The sequence below is a fragment of the Porites lutea genome, chromosome 2, assembly GCF_958299795.1.
Source record: "Porites lutea chromosome 2, jaPorLute2.1, whole genome shotgun sequence".
In the NCBI taxonomy this organism is placed as follows: Eukaryota; Metazoa; Cnidaria; class Anthozoa; order Scleractinia; family Poritidae; genus Porites; species Porites lutea.
In genome coordinates, this window is record NC_133202.1 from 33,941,263 (window position 1) to 33,958,368 (window position 17,106).

The 17,106-nt window shown below is 39.3% G+C and overlaps 1 protein-coding gene across 1 annotated transcript; it reads left to right on the plus strand.

Moving 5' to 3' along the window:
* The first annotated feature begins 12,710 nt into the window (after positions 1–12,710).
* Positions 12,711–15,277, plus strand: LOC140928414 (serine protease 23-like). Its single transcript, XM_073378156.1, has one exon. It carries the CDS (start codon positions 13,539–13,541, stop codon positions 14,733–14,735), a length of 1,197 nt encoding a protein of 398 aa, XP_073234257.1. The 5' UTR covers positions 12,711–13,538; the 3' UTR covers positions 14,736–15,277.
* Positions 15,278–17,106: the final 1,829 nt, after the last annotated feature.

Below are 17,106 nucleotides of genomic sequence, written 5' to 3' on the forward strand. Positions count from 1 at the left end.
TGGGGTTTTCTCCTTCCTATGGATCTATTCGGCTGACTAGAATGTCGTACCCAATTCAAACCCTTTGGGTATAAAACGTTTTGTTTTAGGAATTTCTATATTATCATTTAAATGTGAATGTCACGTTATAATGCAAATACAATACACAAAGAATCTTAACCCCGGGAGCTTTCAATTGGGTACAACAGTCAGGTCTCTTAAGATCGTGACAACGCTAAAAATAGGCAGTAAAGAATGCAGAGTATGTGCGTTCTATCTTCCTCGCTTCAAGATCAACTTGATAAAGTTTATAAATGCTCAAATCAATTGTTATTGTTCTATTCCTTCATCAGGTTCATGACCTAAATTGGTCTAAAAATATACAGCATTCTGTATAAAGTAATAATTGTGACTTATCGGCCTAGAGTAGCTACCTGCAGATCTCTCTGTGGAAAGGGGGGATCACTGTTTAGGTGCGTGTTATAGGGTCGGGAATATTTATGTTATCTCTACTGCACGTGACAATACTAAAATATTTGCATGGTCCACCTTTCTCTTCGTCTTTAGAGAGTCACCCTTAGGTGAATTCTTTTTCGAGGTTTCTTGGCCTCGAGCCGCTCGCCTCCGAGGGTGGTGTTGCTTCTTCTTCATAATTTATATTCAGCATTTACACAACCTTAGAGAAGAGGAAAAACTGCGAAACAGTGGATATATGGCGTAATCTAACAATTATCAAAGTTGAACCCGTACTGATAAAGAAGAAAGCTTGGTTGGAGATCGGATTTCTTAACTTTAAGTTTCTTTCAACAGCTGGCATTGAAACAATAGTTATATCTGCTATTCAAAATAAAAACAGTTCTTAAGGAAACATGTAAAAAACCATACAGAAATAAAACCAAGTGCTCATAAAGCGCACTGAGCTTCTCGTGACTCAGGAAAAGTGCAACATTAAACTCAACTTGTCAGACTATTCTACCCTTCCACACCTCCGAGAAGTGTAGAACTAAGTAAAGAATGACAGTGGGGTTCTTAACATGGGGAAAAGTGCGACAGTATCCTTACTTTGTCAGACTATTCCACACTTCCACACCTCCGAGAAGTGTGGAACAAGGTAAAGAATGACAAGGGGTTCATGACTGGGGGAAAAGTGCGGCAGTATCCTTAGTTTGTCACACTATTCCACACTTCCACACCTCTGGGAAGTGTAGAACTAAGTAAAGAATGACAAGGGGTTCTTAAAATGGGGAAAAGTGCGACAATATCCTTACTTTGTCAGACTATTCCACACTTCCACACCTCTAAGAAGTGTGGAACAAGGTAAAGAATGACAAGGGGTTCATGACTAGGGGAAAAGTGCGGCAGTATCCTTAGTTTGTCACACTATTCCACACTTCCACACCTCTGGGAAGTGTAGAACTAAGTAAAGAATGACAAGGGGTTCTTAACAGGGGAAAAAGTGCGACAATGTCCTTACTTTGTCAGACTTTTCCACACTTCCAGACCTCTGAGAAGTGTAGAACTAAGTAAATAATGACAGTGGTTTCGTACGACCAGGGAAAAAGTGTGACATTATCCTGACTTTGTCAAACTTTTCCACAGTTCCACACCTCTGAGAAGTGTAGAACTAAGTAAAGAATGACAAGGGGTTCTTAACAGGGGGAAAAGTACGACAATATCCTTACTTTGTCAGACTTTTCCACACCTCCAGACCTCTGAGAAGTGTGGAACTAAGTAAAGAATGACAAGGGGTTCTTAACAGGGGGAAAAGTGCGAAAATATCCTTACTTTGTCAGACTTTTCCACTCTTCCAGACCTCTGGGAAGTGTGGAACTAAGTAAAGAATGACAAGGGGTTCTTAACAGGGGGAAAAGTGCGAAAATATCCTTACTTTGTCAGACTTTTCCACACTTCCACACCTCTGGGAAGTGTAGAACTAAGTAAAGAATGACAAAGGGTTCATGACTGGGGGAAAGTGAGACAATATCCTTACTTTGTCGGACTTTTCCACACTTCCACACCTCTGGGAAGTGTAGAACTAAGTAAAGAATGACAAAGGGTTCATGACCGGGGGAAAAGTGCGACAATATCCTTACTTTGTCGGACTTTTCCACACTTCCACACCTCTGGGAAGTGTAGAACTAAGTAAAGAATGACAAAGGGTTCATGACTGGGGGAAAGTGAGACAATATCCTTACTTTGTCGGACTTTTCCACACTTCCACACCTCTGGGAAGTGTAGAACTAAGTAAAGAATGACAAAGGGTTCATGACTGGGGGAAAAGTGCGACAATATCCTTACTTTGTCGGACTTTTCCACACTTCCACACCTCTGGGAAGTGTAGAACTAAGTAAAGAATGACAAAGGGTTCATGACCGGGGGAAAAGTGCGACAATATCCTTACTTTGTCGGACTTTTCCACACTTCCACACCTCTGAAAAGTGTAGAACTAAGTAAAGAATGACAAAGGGTTCATGACTGGGGGAAAGTGAGACAATATCCTTACTTTGTCGGACTTTTCCACACTTCCACACCTCTGGGAAGTGTAGAACTAAGTAAAGAATGACAAAGGGTTCATGACTGGGGGAAAAGTGCGACAATATCCTTACTTTGTCGGACTTTTCCACACTTCCACACCTCTGGGAAGTGTAGAACTAAGTAAAGAATGACAAAGGGTTCATGACTGGGGGAAAGTGAGACAATATCCTTACTTTGTCGGACTTTTCCACACTTCCACACCTCTGGGAAGTGTGGAACTAAGTAAGAAGTGAAGAAACTCTGGATTTCATGGCCAGGGCTGGACATGGCTTGAACCGTACATTTTGCTTGACCACTAAATCGTCCTCTTGGTTTGGTAGAACAAACAAAATCGAGCACGATTACTCAAATTTTATCACTTGTTCGCCCCCTGAAAATTACCTTTTTTTCCCATTAGAGCCAAAGCAACAACAAGGGAGTCAGTTTCAACGTTAGCACTCTCTATCACCAGTGACATTCCTGAAAACAATTTCTGCAGTTTAAAAAACTAATACAAAAGAAATTCACGGGAAAAAAAATAATAACGACAGCACCCGCCTGGAGACTTCCTCAACGTCTTCGTTTCTCTCTAAACGGTATTCCACGTGAGTTTTCTCTCTCCCTGTTGGCGAGATACTGCCGAGCCGAGCCAGTGGTGCACCAATACTGACCCGACTGGAAATACTCCGGGAGAAGTGAAGTACATATACGTGGCAAAACACAAATTCTGTCACTTATGGGAGTAAATCTTCATAGTAGAGCAAGAGACGAGTGCACCCCCTCCTGAAAAAAATCCTGGATCCGTCCCTGAATATTTACGCATGTACGTCAAGTGGTATCTCCAATTTCTATTGGAAGTTTAAAAGGAATTTTCCAAGTCACATAATATTCATTTTAATGATTGTTAAGTACACTTTTACGTCCATTAAGTTATACAGAGCGCGAATAAGAAATGGTTTTCGTAGTAGGTACTTGAATTTTCTTCCTATTATAGTTTTCCTATATTACTAATTTACCTTGTACTATATTTCAGATAGTTTTTGTTGTTAGGGTCAGCTAACAGTGGTTTGAAATGAATGACTGCCAACTAGTCGTGAGTTTGCAATATACCTGATAGCTCGATTTAACACTAATAGAAACTGTCGTAAACAGTAGTGAATGAGGATTTATGAAAAAGGGGAAGTGGTCTGTTTGTAAAAGAGTTGAATGGCAAATGCGATCCTTTTGTAAACCTTATAAACTTAAACAGTTAAACTTAAATTAACAATCAGTTAACCCGGACTGACAGTACTGTGAAGCAAGGCCTTTGCAATAAGCATCCATTCCGCGTCACTTCATTAATCCCGAGCTAGAGAACACAACACTTACGAGTTCTTGACAAACTTCATGATAATGAACAAGTGAAATAAATAAATCAAACCCATCAATGTGCTCCACAGTATATTCGTGATCAGCTTTGTATGACTTAATGGAGCTACGGGAGGTGGGAGAAGAAAGGGCCGAAAGAGGCAGTTTTTAAAGACCTAAAAAGGTGGAAAGCAAGATAAACAGGGGAAAATTATAAGGCATTACTAAGTACTAAGCAATTGAATAAAAGCTAAAGGGAAGAAGCCAAGAAAAGGGGGGACAGGAGGCTAGGAACTCCCCGTCCCCACCCCAACCCCCAATCATCATAAGCCAGTTCCAATTATTAAGTACGAGTTTCTAGAGAGAAATGTTTGCAAGATCTCAGTGGTTTGTCTTTTGGCACGTTTTTGGCGGTCCTATTGTCATTAAGCCGACAGGCTTACCACGGAGACAATTGACGAGATAAGAGAGACAGGAAGGATCCAAAATCCTTGAAAGGCTGTGGGGATCATTTAACGTTTCTGGGAAACTGCCCACCTACCCTTCCCTTAAACAACATTAACACTTAGCTCTTACTTAGGACAAAATGTTGGCTTAGGGGAGGGGTAGGTGGGCAGTTGCACAGAAACGTAAAATGCGGCTGTGATATGGGAAAACAATAAAACACCGTCGTACGTCGGACAGAAACAATGTCTCAATTTTGCAATGGTACTTGCTTACATGAATGCACGGTTCACTTAATTAATTTGCGATTTCTTAGTGGTGTTGACTACACTTAAACTTTTTTAAAAAGCTGTGTAACGAAATTTATCAAAATTCAAACGGTGGGAAACGCCGCCAAATTGAGTGAAACATAAAAATAACTACTCCAAACATGAAAAATGAAAGCCCGCTATATATATAAATATCAGAAATGTCTCAGCAAATACGAAACGAGGCACGGCTGGAAAAACTTGAAAGACTTGAAGGCAAATAGAATCCGATTGCATTTGTGGTGTTTGAAAACTTGTTAGGTTAAAAACAGGTTTTCAAAGTTTCACTGTGCGTAGTTGTTTGTAACGTTTGCTTGGGAGACATTTTTGTTTGACACGAAGCCTTAGTGATTTTGTACTTCACGAGTACCGGTAATTTCTCAAGTTTAATAGCCAATTTTAGTTTAATAGCCAAGTTAAGGACGCGTAAATGGCATTATACCAAACTGAACAAGACAGCCTTGACACACGTGTAGCTTTGCCGCTATTGACATAAGTTCGCCTTTTTTCTATGGGACAAAGGGGCAGGTGTGCTTTGATTTTGGTTCTATGCGCACTGGATACGTAGACAAAAATTTCTCGCAAAGGTCACTAGTTTTGTGTATAACAACGCTGTGATTAAAACTCGTTTTTCTGTGTTTGCATTAAGGTCATGTTGATGTTTTCAACTCTCGGACAGCTTAATGCACGGTTAATAGGCTTTAAGAGACCAGGCGGCTTAAGATTTCCGATATTGTTTGTTATTATTTAATAAGTTTCCAAGCTAACAGTCACATTTAAGCTCTGAGCAGAAGCTATGAAAACTGGTTAACAGCTAATTTTCACCTTTTGGTCCAAAAGAAAGTGTACGCATTGTTGCAAACAAGTTGAACGTATGTACACAAACCGCGAGATAGTTGAAAATCAGGGTTCTCGTAATGAGTCAAGAAAAGACCAGGTATCACAAGACATGACGGTCAGTGACGTCATATGACGTCATGGATTAAACCGATTTCATTCAATACGCCACTTGCACATGACCCATAATGCACCTCTTTTGCGCCACAAGATTTTGCATAAGCATTGTTTTCAATTTCTCTTGGAACGGCTTTGATACCCAGGAGAAATGAAAAACAAAGGTTATGAAAAATTCTGGGTTGGAAATAAACTGCATTATGGGAGAAGTGCTAGTGGCGAATGCGAGAAAGTCTGCAGAGGCTTCTTACTAAACGACCAAAATAAGTGTTTGAATATCTCTTATATATACGCATGTACATCAAGTGGTATCTCTAATTTCTATTGGAAGTTTAAAAGGAATTTTCCAAGTCACATAATATTCATTTTAATGATTGTTAGTACACTTTTAAGTCCATTAAGTTATATAGAGCGCGAATAAGAAATACTTTTCGTAGTAGGCACTTGCCTTTTCTTCCTGTTATAGTTTTGCTATATTACTAATTTACCTTGTACTATATTTCAGACAGTTGTTGTTGTTAGGGTCAGCTAACAGTGGTTTGAAATGAACGACTGCATGGTAACCGGCATCTTTTAGAACAGTTTCAGTGAGGGACTCGACTGTCAGCCCAACGAAAAAAGATTCCAAAAATCAGCCTCGATTGTGAACAATATTCTTCACATTCTTTGTGCATGAGTATTCCTTTCACCTCCTGCAATCGGAATTCATTTATGTCGGCTCAGGCTATTTTATGTATTACTTCACAATCTCAAAACGATGCTTGGTGGTACGTACAATGTGACTCGTCTGACGTAAACTTTCATAACAGCTATAATTGTAAACTGTGAGTGACGCATAGTAGAGAATGAGGGCCACTGATATTGAAGTAATTATACGGGTACGTACATGAACTGTAATGCCACAAATTAACGATGGTGAACTTGGTAGTTATCGTGAATAAAATGTTTCAGTTGAGGTAATATTCTAGAAATAATCTAGAAAAATCAGGATTGAAAGATATGTGCGGAACCTTGGTCTTTGCAATTATTCCGAAGACAAAACTCATTGAAACAACTTGATCATCAAGTCAGTTCTAGAGCAGGGTATATGAGCATGTATATCTAGCCGGATTTTTGACAACGTTGTCGCCAAATGAACCTTTTCCGTTCAACAGTTATTTATTTTGGCCAAAAAGTATCTCCAAAGTAATATAAAAACTAAGAGTTCAACCATTGGTTTTTTCTAAGTCCTTTTCTTCTCCTCGCTCCTTCTTTTTCTCCTTTCCTTTTCCTTCGTTACTGTGATTTTGGAGCTTATCGGGCTTAACAAAACCTGCCTTTTGACGCTTTTTCACAAAAATGACTGCAAATTTCGTTAAATTGGTTTTCAAAACGTCGGTCAGATACATAGTATATACGTTGTACTTGTCAACAGAGGCGAACGCACCGACGTGTATAGAATAATTACACTAATGAGCTGTGGCGGGATAAAACAATAAAAAAAAGTGAAATATGGCGTGGATCCCTAGTTCTGTAATTAACTTAAAAAGTGAAAAGGACCGAAACGAACTGACTAAAGAAATTAAGCATTGATTCCAAAGTACTGCTCATCAACATGCCAACTAGTCGTGAGTTGGCAATATACCTGATAGCTCTTAACACTAATAGAAACTGTCGTAAACAGTAGTGAATGCGGATTTATGAAAAAGGGGAAGTGTTCTGTATGTAAAAGAGGTGAATGGCAAATGCGATCCTTTTGTAAATCTTATAAACTTAAACAGTTAAACTTAAATTAACAATCAGTTAACCCGGACTGACAGTGCTGTGAAGCAAGGCCTTTGCATTGCAATAAACATCCATTCATCAATTTATTAAGCCTGAGCTAGAGAACACAGCACTTACGAGTTCTTGACAAACTCCATGATAATGAACAAGTGAAATAAATAAATCAAACTCATAAACGTGCTCCACAGTATATTCGTGATCAGCTGTGTATGACTTAATGGAGCTACGGGAGGTGGGAGAAGAAAGGGTGGAAAGAGGCAGTTTTTAAAGACCTAAAAAGGTGGGAAGCAAGAGAAATAGGGGAAAATTATAAGGCATTACTAAGTACTAAGCAATTGAATAAAAGTTAAAGGGAAGAAGCCAAGAAAAGGGGGGGCAGGAGGCTAGGAACTCCCCCCCCCAACCCCCAATCGTCATAAGCCAGTTACAATTATTGAGTACGAGTTTCTAGAGAGAAATGTTTGCAAGATCTCAGTGGTTTGTCTTTTGGCACGTTTTTGGCGGTCCTATTGTCATTAAGCCGACAGGCTTACCACGGAGACAATTGACGAGATAAGAGAAACAGGAAGGATCCAAGATTTACCTCATCGCATTAAGGAAGGAAATGAAAGGCTCTGAGGATCATTTTACGTTTCTGGGAAACTGCCCACCTACCCCTCCCCTAAACCAATATTAACACTTAGTTCTTACTTAGGACAAAATGTTGGCTTAGGGGAGGGGTAGGTGGGCAGTTTCACAGAAACGTAAAATGCGGCTGTGATATGGGAAAACAATAAAAGACCGTCGTATGTCGGACAGAAACAATGTCTCAATTTTGTAATGGTACTTGCTTATATGAATGTACAGTTCACTTAATTAATTTGCGATTTCTTAGTGGTGTTGACTACACTTAAACTTTTTTTTAAAAGCTGTGTCACGAAATTTATCAAAATTCAAACGGTGGGAAACGCCACCAAATTGAGTGAAACATAAAAATAACTACTCCAAACATGAAAAATGAAAGCCCGCTACAAATATCAGAAATGTCTCAGCAAATACGAAACGAGGCACGGCTGGAAAAACTTGAAAGACTTGAAGGCAAATAGAATCCGATTGCATTTGTGGTGTTTGAAAACTTGTTAGGTTAAAAACAGGTTTTCAAAGTTTCACTGTGCGTAGTTGTTTGTAACGTTTGCTTGGGAGACACATTTGTTTGACACGAAGCTTAAGTGATTTTGTACTTCACGAGTACCGGTAATTTCTCAAGTTTAACAGCCAATTTTAGTTTAATAGCCAAGTTAAGGACGCGTAAATGGCATTATACCAAACTGAACAAGACAGCCTTGACACACGTGTAGCTTTGCCGCTATTGACATAAGTTCGCCTTTTTTCTATGGGACAAAGGGGGAGGTGTGCTTTGATTTTGGTTCTATACGCACTGGATACGCAGACAAAAATTTCTCGCAAAGGTTACTGTGCAATTGTGTATTATAACGCTGTGATAAAGACTCGTTTTTCTGTGTTTGCATAAAGGTCATGTTGATGTTTTCAACTCTCGGACAGCTTAATGCACGGTTAATTGGCTTTAAGAGACTGGGCGGGTAAAGATTTGCGATATTGTTTGCTACTATTTAATAACATTCCCAGCTAACAGCCACATTTAAGCTCTGAGCAGAAGTTATGAAAACTGGTTGACAGCTAATTTTTACCTTTTGATCCAAAAGAAAGTGTACGTATTGTTGCAAACAAGTTGAACGTCTGTACGCAAACCGCGAGACAGTCGAAAATCGGGGTTCTCGTAATGAGTCAAGAAAAGACCAGGTATCACAAGACATGACGGTCAGTGACGTCATATGACGTCATGAATTAAACCGATTTCATTCAATGTGCCACTTGCAGATGACCCATACTGCGCCTTATTTGCGCCGCAAAATTTTGCATAAGCATTGATTTCAATTTCTCTTGGGACGGCTGTATAACCCAGGAGAAATGAGAAACAAAGGTTATGAAAAATTCTGGGTTGGAAATAAACTGCATTATGGGAGAAGTAGTGCAAGTGGCGAATGGGAGAAAGTCTGCAGAGGCTTTTTAGCAAATGAGTAAAATAAGTGTCTGAATATCTTTTATATATATTTATATATATGCAAGTAGTCTCTCTAATTTCTATTGGAAGTTTAAAAGGGATTTTCCAAGTCACATAATATTTATTTTAATGATTGTTGGTACACTTTTACGTCCATTAAGTTATATAGAGCGCGAATAAGAAATACTTTTCGTAGTAGGTACTTGACTTTTCTTCCTGTTATAGTTTTCCTATATTACTAATTTACCTTGTACTATATTTCAGACAGTTTTTGTTGTTAGGATCAGCTAACAGTGGTTTGAAATGAACGACTGCATGGTAACCGGCATCTTTTAGAACAGTTTCACTGAGGGACTCGACTGTCAGCCCAACGAAAAGAGATTCCAAAAATCAGCCTCGATTGTGAACAATATTCTTCACATTCTTTGTGCATGGGTATTCCTTTCACCTACTGCAATTTATGTATTACTTCACAATCTCAAAACGATGCTTGGTGGTACGTAAAATGTGACTCGTCTGACGTAAACTATCATAACAGCTATAATTGTAAACTGTGAGTGACGCATAGTAGAGAATGAGGGCCACTAATATTGAAGTAATTATACGAGTACGTACATGAACTGTAATGACACAAATTAACGATGGTGATCCTTGTTGGTTATCGTGAATAAAATGTTTTAGTTGAAGTAATAATCTAGAAATAATCTAGAAAAATCAGGATTGAAAGATATGTGCTGAATCTTGGTCTTTGCAATTAACAACGACAATACTCATTGAAACAACTTAATCATCAAGTCAGTTCTAGAGCAGGGTACATAAGCATGTATATCTAGCCGGATTTTTGAAAACGTTGTCGCCAAATAAACCTTTTCCGTCCAACAGTTTTTTTATTTTGGCCAAAAAGTATCTCCAAAGTAGCCACTATAAAAGCCAAGAGTGCAACCATTGCTTTTTTTTCTTCTCCTCCTTTCCTTTTCTTCGCTGTTTCTTTTTCTCCTTTCTTTTTCCTTCGTTACCGTGGTTTTGGAGCTTACCAGGCTAAACAAAACCTGCCTTTGACGCTTTTTCACAAAAATGACTCCAAATTTCGTTAGGTTGGTTTTCAAAACGTCGGTAAGAAACACACAGTACATACGTTGTACTTGTCAACATGGGCGAACGTACCGACGTATATAGAATAATTATACTAATGAGCTGTGGCGCGGTTAAACAATGAAAAAACTCAAATATGGCGCGGATCCCTAGTTCTGTAATTAACTTAAAAAGTGAAAAGGACCGAAACGAACTGACTAAAGAAATTAAGCATTGATTCCAAAGTACTGCTCATCAACATGCCAACTAGTCGTGAGTTTGCAATATACCTGATAGCTCTTATAACACTAATAGAAACTGTCGTAAACAGTAGTGAACGCGGATTTATGAAAAAGGAAATGTTCTGTATGTAAAAGAGGTGAATGGCAAATGCGATCCTTTTGTAAATCTTATAAACTTAAACAGTCAAACTTAAATTAACAATCAGTTAACCCGGACTGACAGTACTGTGAAGCAAGGCCTTTACAATAAACATCCATTCATCGATTCATTAATCCCGAGCTAGAGAACACAGCACTTACGAGTTCTTGACAAACTTCATGACAATGAACTAGTAAAATAAATAAATTAAACTCATAAACGTGCTCCACAGTATATTCGTGATCAGCTGTGCATGACAAGCGAACTGTACTATTTTGATTATGATTAAAAAAGTAATTTTTGGCATTTCTAAAATATAACCGTCTCGAGGGAAGAAGACACTTCTCTGCCGCGCGCGAGCAAACATTTTCTTCTGCTTTCTTCAGAGAAAAGGAAATGTGTGCCTTTTAGCCTTTTTGAACTCCCTTACATCGGACCTGTATGGCAATCTTAGGGCTCAGGTCCTCGATCATAGCCCCTTGAAATTCGTTTTAAGATTTTCAGCTTCAGCTTTGCCGAATGTGACACTTCAATAACTTTCTTTGTTTCTTTTTAGCAACGAAGGCATTGACTTATGATCTTCTCCCTAAAGGGAGTGACAATTCAGTGGAATGCTTACAATAGTATTGTGGCTAGTGAGTTTTTTCCTATTAGGAATGTAAGTATTCATTTATTCATTTTACGGCTACAGCGCAATTGACGTCAAAATGAGCGAGCTTTGGGGAGAACTACTCATGTTGAACAAATCACAAGGAGTATTACTTCAATTGTTTAACAGTGAAAATTTCTTTAGAATCCGCTCCACGGCGCTGGCCGTGTATTGGATCAGGCGGTATTAGATAAAGCGGCGACATTGACGGGAAATCAAAGTTAATAGTGCTAAGGGTCTGTCATTTACAATAAATGATTGCTAAAAAAAGGAAGTTACAAAAAAACTTCTTAAGACAATTAAGTAGACAATTAAAGATAGTTAACGTTGATTTCAACTACGGTTCTCGCGTCCCCCATTTCTAACTGAGATGCATTTGCGCAATCATTCTCCGCTGAGAGTTGGGCACGTAAAAAGATGCAAAAGACTGAAAACTTGATTTTTTTTCTGTGAGCTCACCTCTTGAAAAGCGATGAAGAAGGCACGATTGTCAAATGCTGTGTTTAATTTCACACAACGGCTTCATATTTATATATTTCTTTCCTCGCCAACTCGGCTGCCAGGAGCTCTAGTGTCGTCACAGAGTGTCTCAGTGCCGGCTTAATTTATAGACTAAATAGATCTTAAATATCCGTAAATAGAACTTAATAAGACTTTACCTAAGGGGTTCAATTTAAACTGAGATATGAGCAAAGTCATAAGCTCCAAATAGGTTTGATATTATGAGCAAATGAGCACTGATTGTGAAAAAATCGCACGTGGATACTAGAACTCCGGAAACGATGCCCCCTATTGAATGAACTGTAAAAACCGCCTTGTTTATAGAGTGATTTTCAAAATCTTTTATATTACCGCAAATGATCCTTTGACATCGAAATTAATCGTGTGCTCAATAGGATATATTAAATGAACACAAATCTTTAACTCCATTACAATAAAACAATATATACTTACTCTGTCTATAAGATGTTTTATTGAAGAATTTACTTCAACAATCAAATTGTCGATACCCGAAGAGATCATAATATTGTGATCTCTCACGATCGATACAGAATATTTTAATTTTAAATCTAAAAAAGTTCGATGTTTAATTTCCCGTTTTACGCTAAACACTACATTGCTTTGACTAATCCTTAGAACAAATTAAATAGACCTTTCTAGTTTCGTAGGAACGCTGGACTTATTTTCCCATAAAACAAACTCTGCCAGTTCTTTTTTTTTTTTTTTGCGTCAAGTACGCACAAGTTTTGAACTTCAAAACAAAATACTTAAACTTGCTGAGGCGTTAAGCTTGTAAATCCAGTTATTAAACGATTATAGTCTTGTCTCAGCAAAGTAGTTGAAAAACACCGACATTACGCATATACGGATATTTTCCAACCAAAAATCTGATTATTTGACTGGGCGGGGATTAGTGTACAATGTAAGACAAAGTCAAGGGATCGAGCTTTTAAAGGCTAAGGTCTCTTGTCAACAGTTGTGTTAAGCGAATTTTGGCCGGAACTCCTACGCTCCTATGAGTCTATTCATCCTTTGTAACAATGAAATGACCACACCACGAGCGGCTTATAAAAAATGCCTTGAACTATTTGCCAATGAAGGCGACTGAAAAAAACATGTAATAGGTAGGTACAATGGAACAACTGTCTGCGGAATTTGGGGAATTATAATTTGCTAAGAGACAAATCAAAGAAACGATATGTGAATAGAAACTTCTGTCAAATTTCAAAGTGGAGCTGGGCTGTGATAAAAGGCACTATCGTTGTAGGTGGGTCGATCTTTTTCGAGGCTAGTGACCAACTGCGGAGGGTAAATTTTCTCTGGGGAATATATCGGCCCCAGTAGACTTTATATGCATCGCCAATTTCACTTTATGAGCAGTTAAACGTTTTCCGCGTCTATTCATAGTAGCGATACCAAACGAAGTATTTATAACGGTCATCCAGTTAAGCAACTTCATAACAAGACCGCGCCGGCTTCAGACAAATACAAACCCGCAAACTTCTCGAGATCGTTCAAGCATCAAGCATCTACCTGTAACTCTTTTGCAAGGCGGATCGTGAAAATGAAGCATTGGTCAACAGCTTTAGTCATTGTGATCGTTATTGGGGCTTCTATACTGAAAGGAATCAACGCGCGTAAGCAAAAAGAAGAGGAACGCGGAATTCAGAAAAATGATGTTCTACAGAGGCAAGAAAGATCGAGAAGGGGCCTTGATGAACATAGCGAAACGCTGTCAAACTTAGAAAGAGCTTCCACGGTACCGTTCAAATTGTTTTCTGTAAGTTTAAACGATTCAACCGAAGATCTTGTCGACTTCAACGAAGAAATACTCTGGAAAAATGGTTCTCACTTTTCAACAAGAATCCCGCTTCCAGATATTGATCTTCAGAGCGAAATCAACGAATCCCAATTAGAGCACGTGGTAGAAAGAGTCACAGTATATGATTCTAAAAACTCCTACCCTAAACAGAGCTCAAGCTTAAACTCAGTCTCATCTTCTAAACACCACCAGTTCTGGAAGCGTCGCACTAAACGGCTTATTTTCAAGCCGGATAATCGTATAAGGGTGAACGCTTCAACGCAAGCGCAGAAGTTTCCATTTTCGTCTTCGGTTAAGATCTCATCAGGGTGTTCAGGCTCGCTCATATCTTCCACACACGTGTTGACTTCAGCACATTGCCTTCACGACGGAAGGCAGTTGCTCACGCCTATCTCCAATTTGAAAGTTGGTTTTCTGCGACGTAATGGCCACCTGCGATGGATTGGGGTCAGAAACGTCAAGTTCCCTGAAAGGTGGCATCTACAACCCAACTCACCAAGCTTCGATTATGCAGTAATTACATTGCGGAGAGCTCACAGACGACCCTTTTTCAAGCTGGGAGTGATCGAAACCTCCAAGCAACTGAAGCCATCGATACATTTTGCCAGTTTTCCGGGCGACAAAAAGCCTAATTCACTGTGGTACAGCCACTGCAAATCTCAACTGGTTTCCAGTTTGCTCATTTGTAGATGCGACGCAACCACTGGTAGTTCCGGCGCCGGAACTTACGTCACAACTACCCTAAAAGGAAGACATCGATTGCTGGTCGGAATTCTTTCGGGTTACAGTCGAGTCACACTGCCCGACGGCCGAAAAAAGCTGTTTAATCTGATCACCAGGTTAACACATTTCAAGGCCAGGCAGATTTGTCGGTGGATTGGTTCGCGTACAAATTGCACTGGAACATCGAGAAATGTCGCTCGACTTCGATCACCATGATCCTGAAGGAAATGTACTGTGGCACGAACATTTTCCCGAGGTAAACGAATAAACGTTCTGTTAAAGAAGGAAAAAGCGCCAGAAGTACTGTAGAGTAATTTTTTTACCCTCTAAAAGAGTTTGATTGAATTAAATGCAAAATTGATTGACTTAAATGCAAAATAGGCCGAAAATAATGTTAATTTTTCTTAACGTGATATCAAAAGCGATTTAAGATTGATTTTTGGTGAGATCACTTTAATTATTCTTACTCATTGTTGACTATGATTTTCGCTCACGTTCGCAGGTTAATCGTCCATAGACACTTAGAGAAAAGGTTTTATGAACGGTGGGCGCGCTCGATTTGTTATTTTTTATCACATTACCACAGGTACCCTATAGTTTCGTTTGTGCAGATAATTCGATGCGTATTGTTATTGAGAAAACTTTAAAGTTATCGTTATGATATAAAACCTTGCTTAGATGGATAGAAAAACGGTTTCGAAATTTTACTTAAGTATATCTAGGAGGTAAAGAAAACAAATAAAAAAAACCCCAAATCAGTCTAGCATTTTTACCAGCCGTATGGATAAATGATATGTTTTCACCTCTCACCTGTGTCTACAAATTTAAACCCTATATATGGAGACCTTTTTCAGTTTAAGAAACCTTGCGAATATGTTACTGTTTACGCAAGTCTAGACTACGAGTAGTCCCCCATTTTTCCTCAGGGATAGTAGAGCGAGCGAAACGCGAGCGCGCGTGAAAATCACCCCACGCGAGAGATTTTCACGCGCGCTCGCGTTTCGCTCGCTGTACTATCCCTGAGGGAAAATGGGGGACTACTCGTAGTCTAACGCGAGTCCGGCTTATAAAAGGAGCGTAATCTTTTACCCGGCGCGCAAACTGTTCAAAAGCTTTCCCGGTTCAGGTGTTTACACTAGTCCGCTTAAAGTGGGAGCGCAACGGTAAAAAGTTTTGACCATCTTCTGATCAGGTCAAAAACTTGCGCACTTTACCATTCAAAAAGTTACGCGGTTCCGCAGGTCCCGTGTGAACTCATGGGGGGAGGGAGAAAGGCGGAACTGTGCAAGTTTTTGTCCGTTCAAAAATTTGTCCAGACCCGCCTAAACGGGGTTGTAATCTAACAACGAATGGCGAGCACGTTAAGACAGGATTCTGAGGGAAAGAGTCAGTAAAACATCTGGTCTCATCAGGTTGTTAGAAAAGCCGGCGGGCAAGAATTATACCAACAGTAAAAAAAAACTTAATCATGATACCCGGCAGCTTTGCACTCACTTAAGGACGGATGGGATAAAAAGCAATGTCACGTGGTTTCTCAGGGGACAAACAAGTGAAAAAACTAAAGTACCATCGCCAAATTACGGGTGGAAGTGATCATTGTTACTTCTTTTGATGCAGTAGCGGCCATAGATGTCCTTGCAGTAGACAATAATTGCGCAAATCGTGTCAAAACTCGAACCGTTCATTTTGCTTGACCACTAAATCGTCGTCTTGGTTTGATAGAACAAACAAAATCGACCACGATTACTCAAATTTTATCACTTATTTTCCTCCTGAAAATTGCCTTTTTTCCCCACATAGCCAAAACAACAACAAGGGAGTCAGTTTCAACGTTAGCACTCTCTATCACAGTGACATTCCTGAAAACAATTTCTGCAGTTTAAAAAACTAATACAAAAGAAATACACGGGAAAAAAAAAAAATAACGACAGCACCCGCCTGGAGACTTCCTCAACGTCTTCGTTTCACTTTAAACGGCATTCCACGTGAGTTCTCTCTCTCCCTGTTGGCGAGATACTGCCGAGCCGAGCCAGTGGTGCACCAATACTGACCCGACTGGAAATACTCCGGGAGAAGTGAAGTACATATACACGGCAAAACACAAATTCTGTCACTTGTGGGAGCAAATCTTCGGTAGACTGTATTGAAAGAAATTTTTAAAACGATTTAATCTGATTACATTGACCTGAAAAAGAGCACATTAAGACAACAAGAGTTCTGAAATTGAATAAAAATAAGATGACACTACGCATTTTGATCGGTGATATTGATTTATATGACACTGGAGAAAAAAAAAACAGTGAACAACGTTTTCGTGCTGTTCTCCTCACCGGTCCGGCTGATGTCACTTGAACACTGACAATTCGCTGTTATCTTCTGATTATGTTTTACGTTTTAAATGAAACTTTGGCCAAGATATCAGTTCGCATTTCTCTTTTCCGTTCTCTTACTTGCTTTCATACATTTTGAAATCAGCTTACAGAAGGCGCATGCGCATTTCCCGGCCCCTCAAGGGACGGACATTAGAATAGCGCTAGCGATGGGGGAAAATTTCCAGTTCGGGTTCGAATCGAATGTATTTTTAATC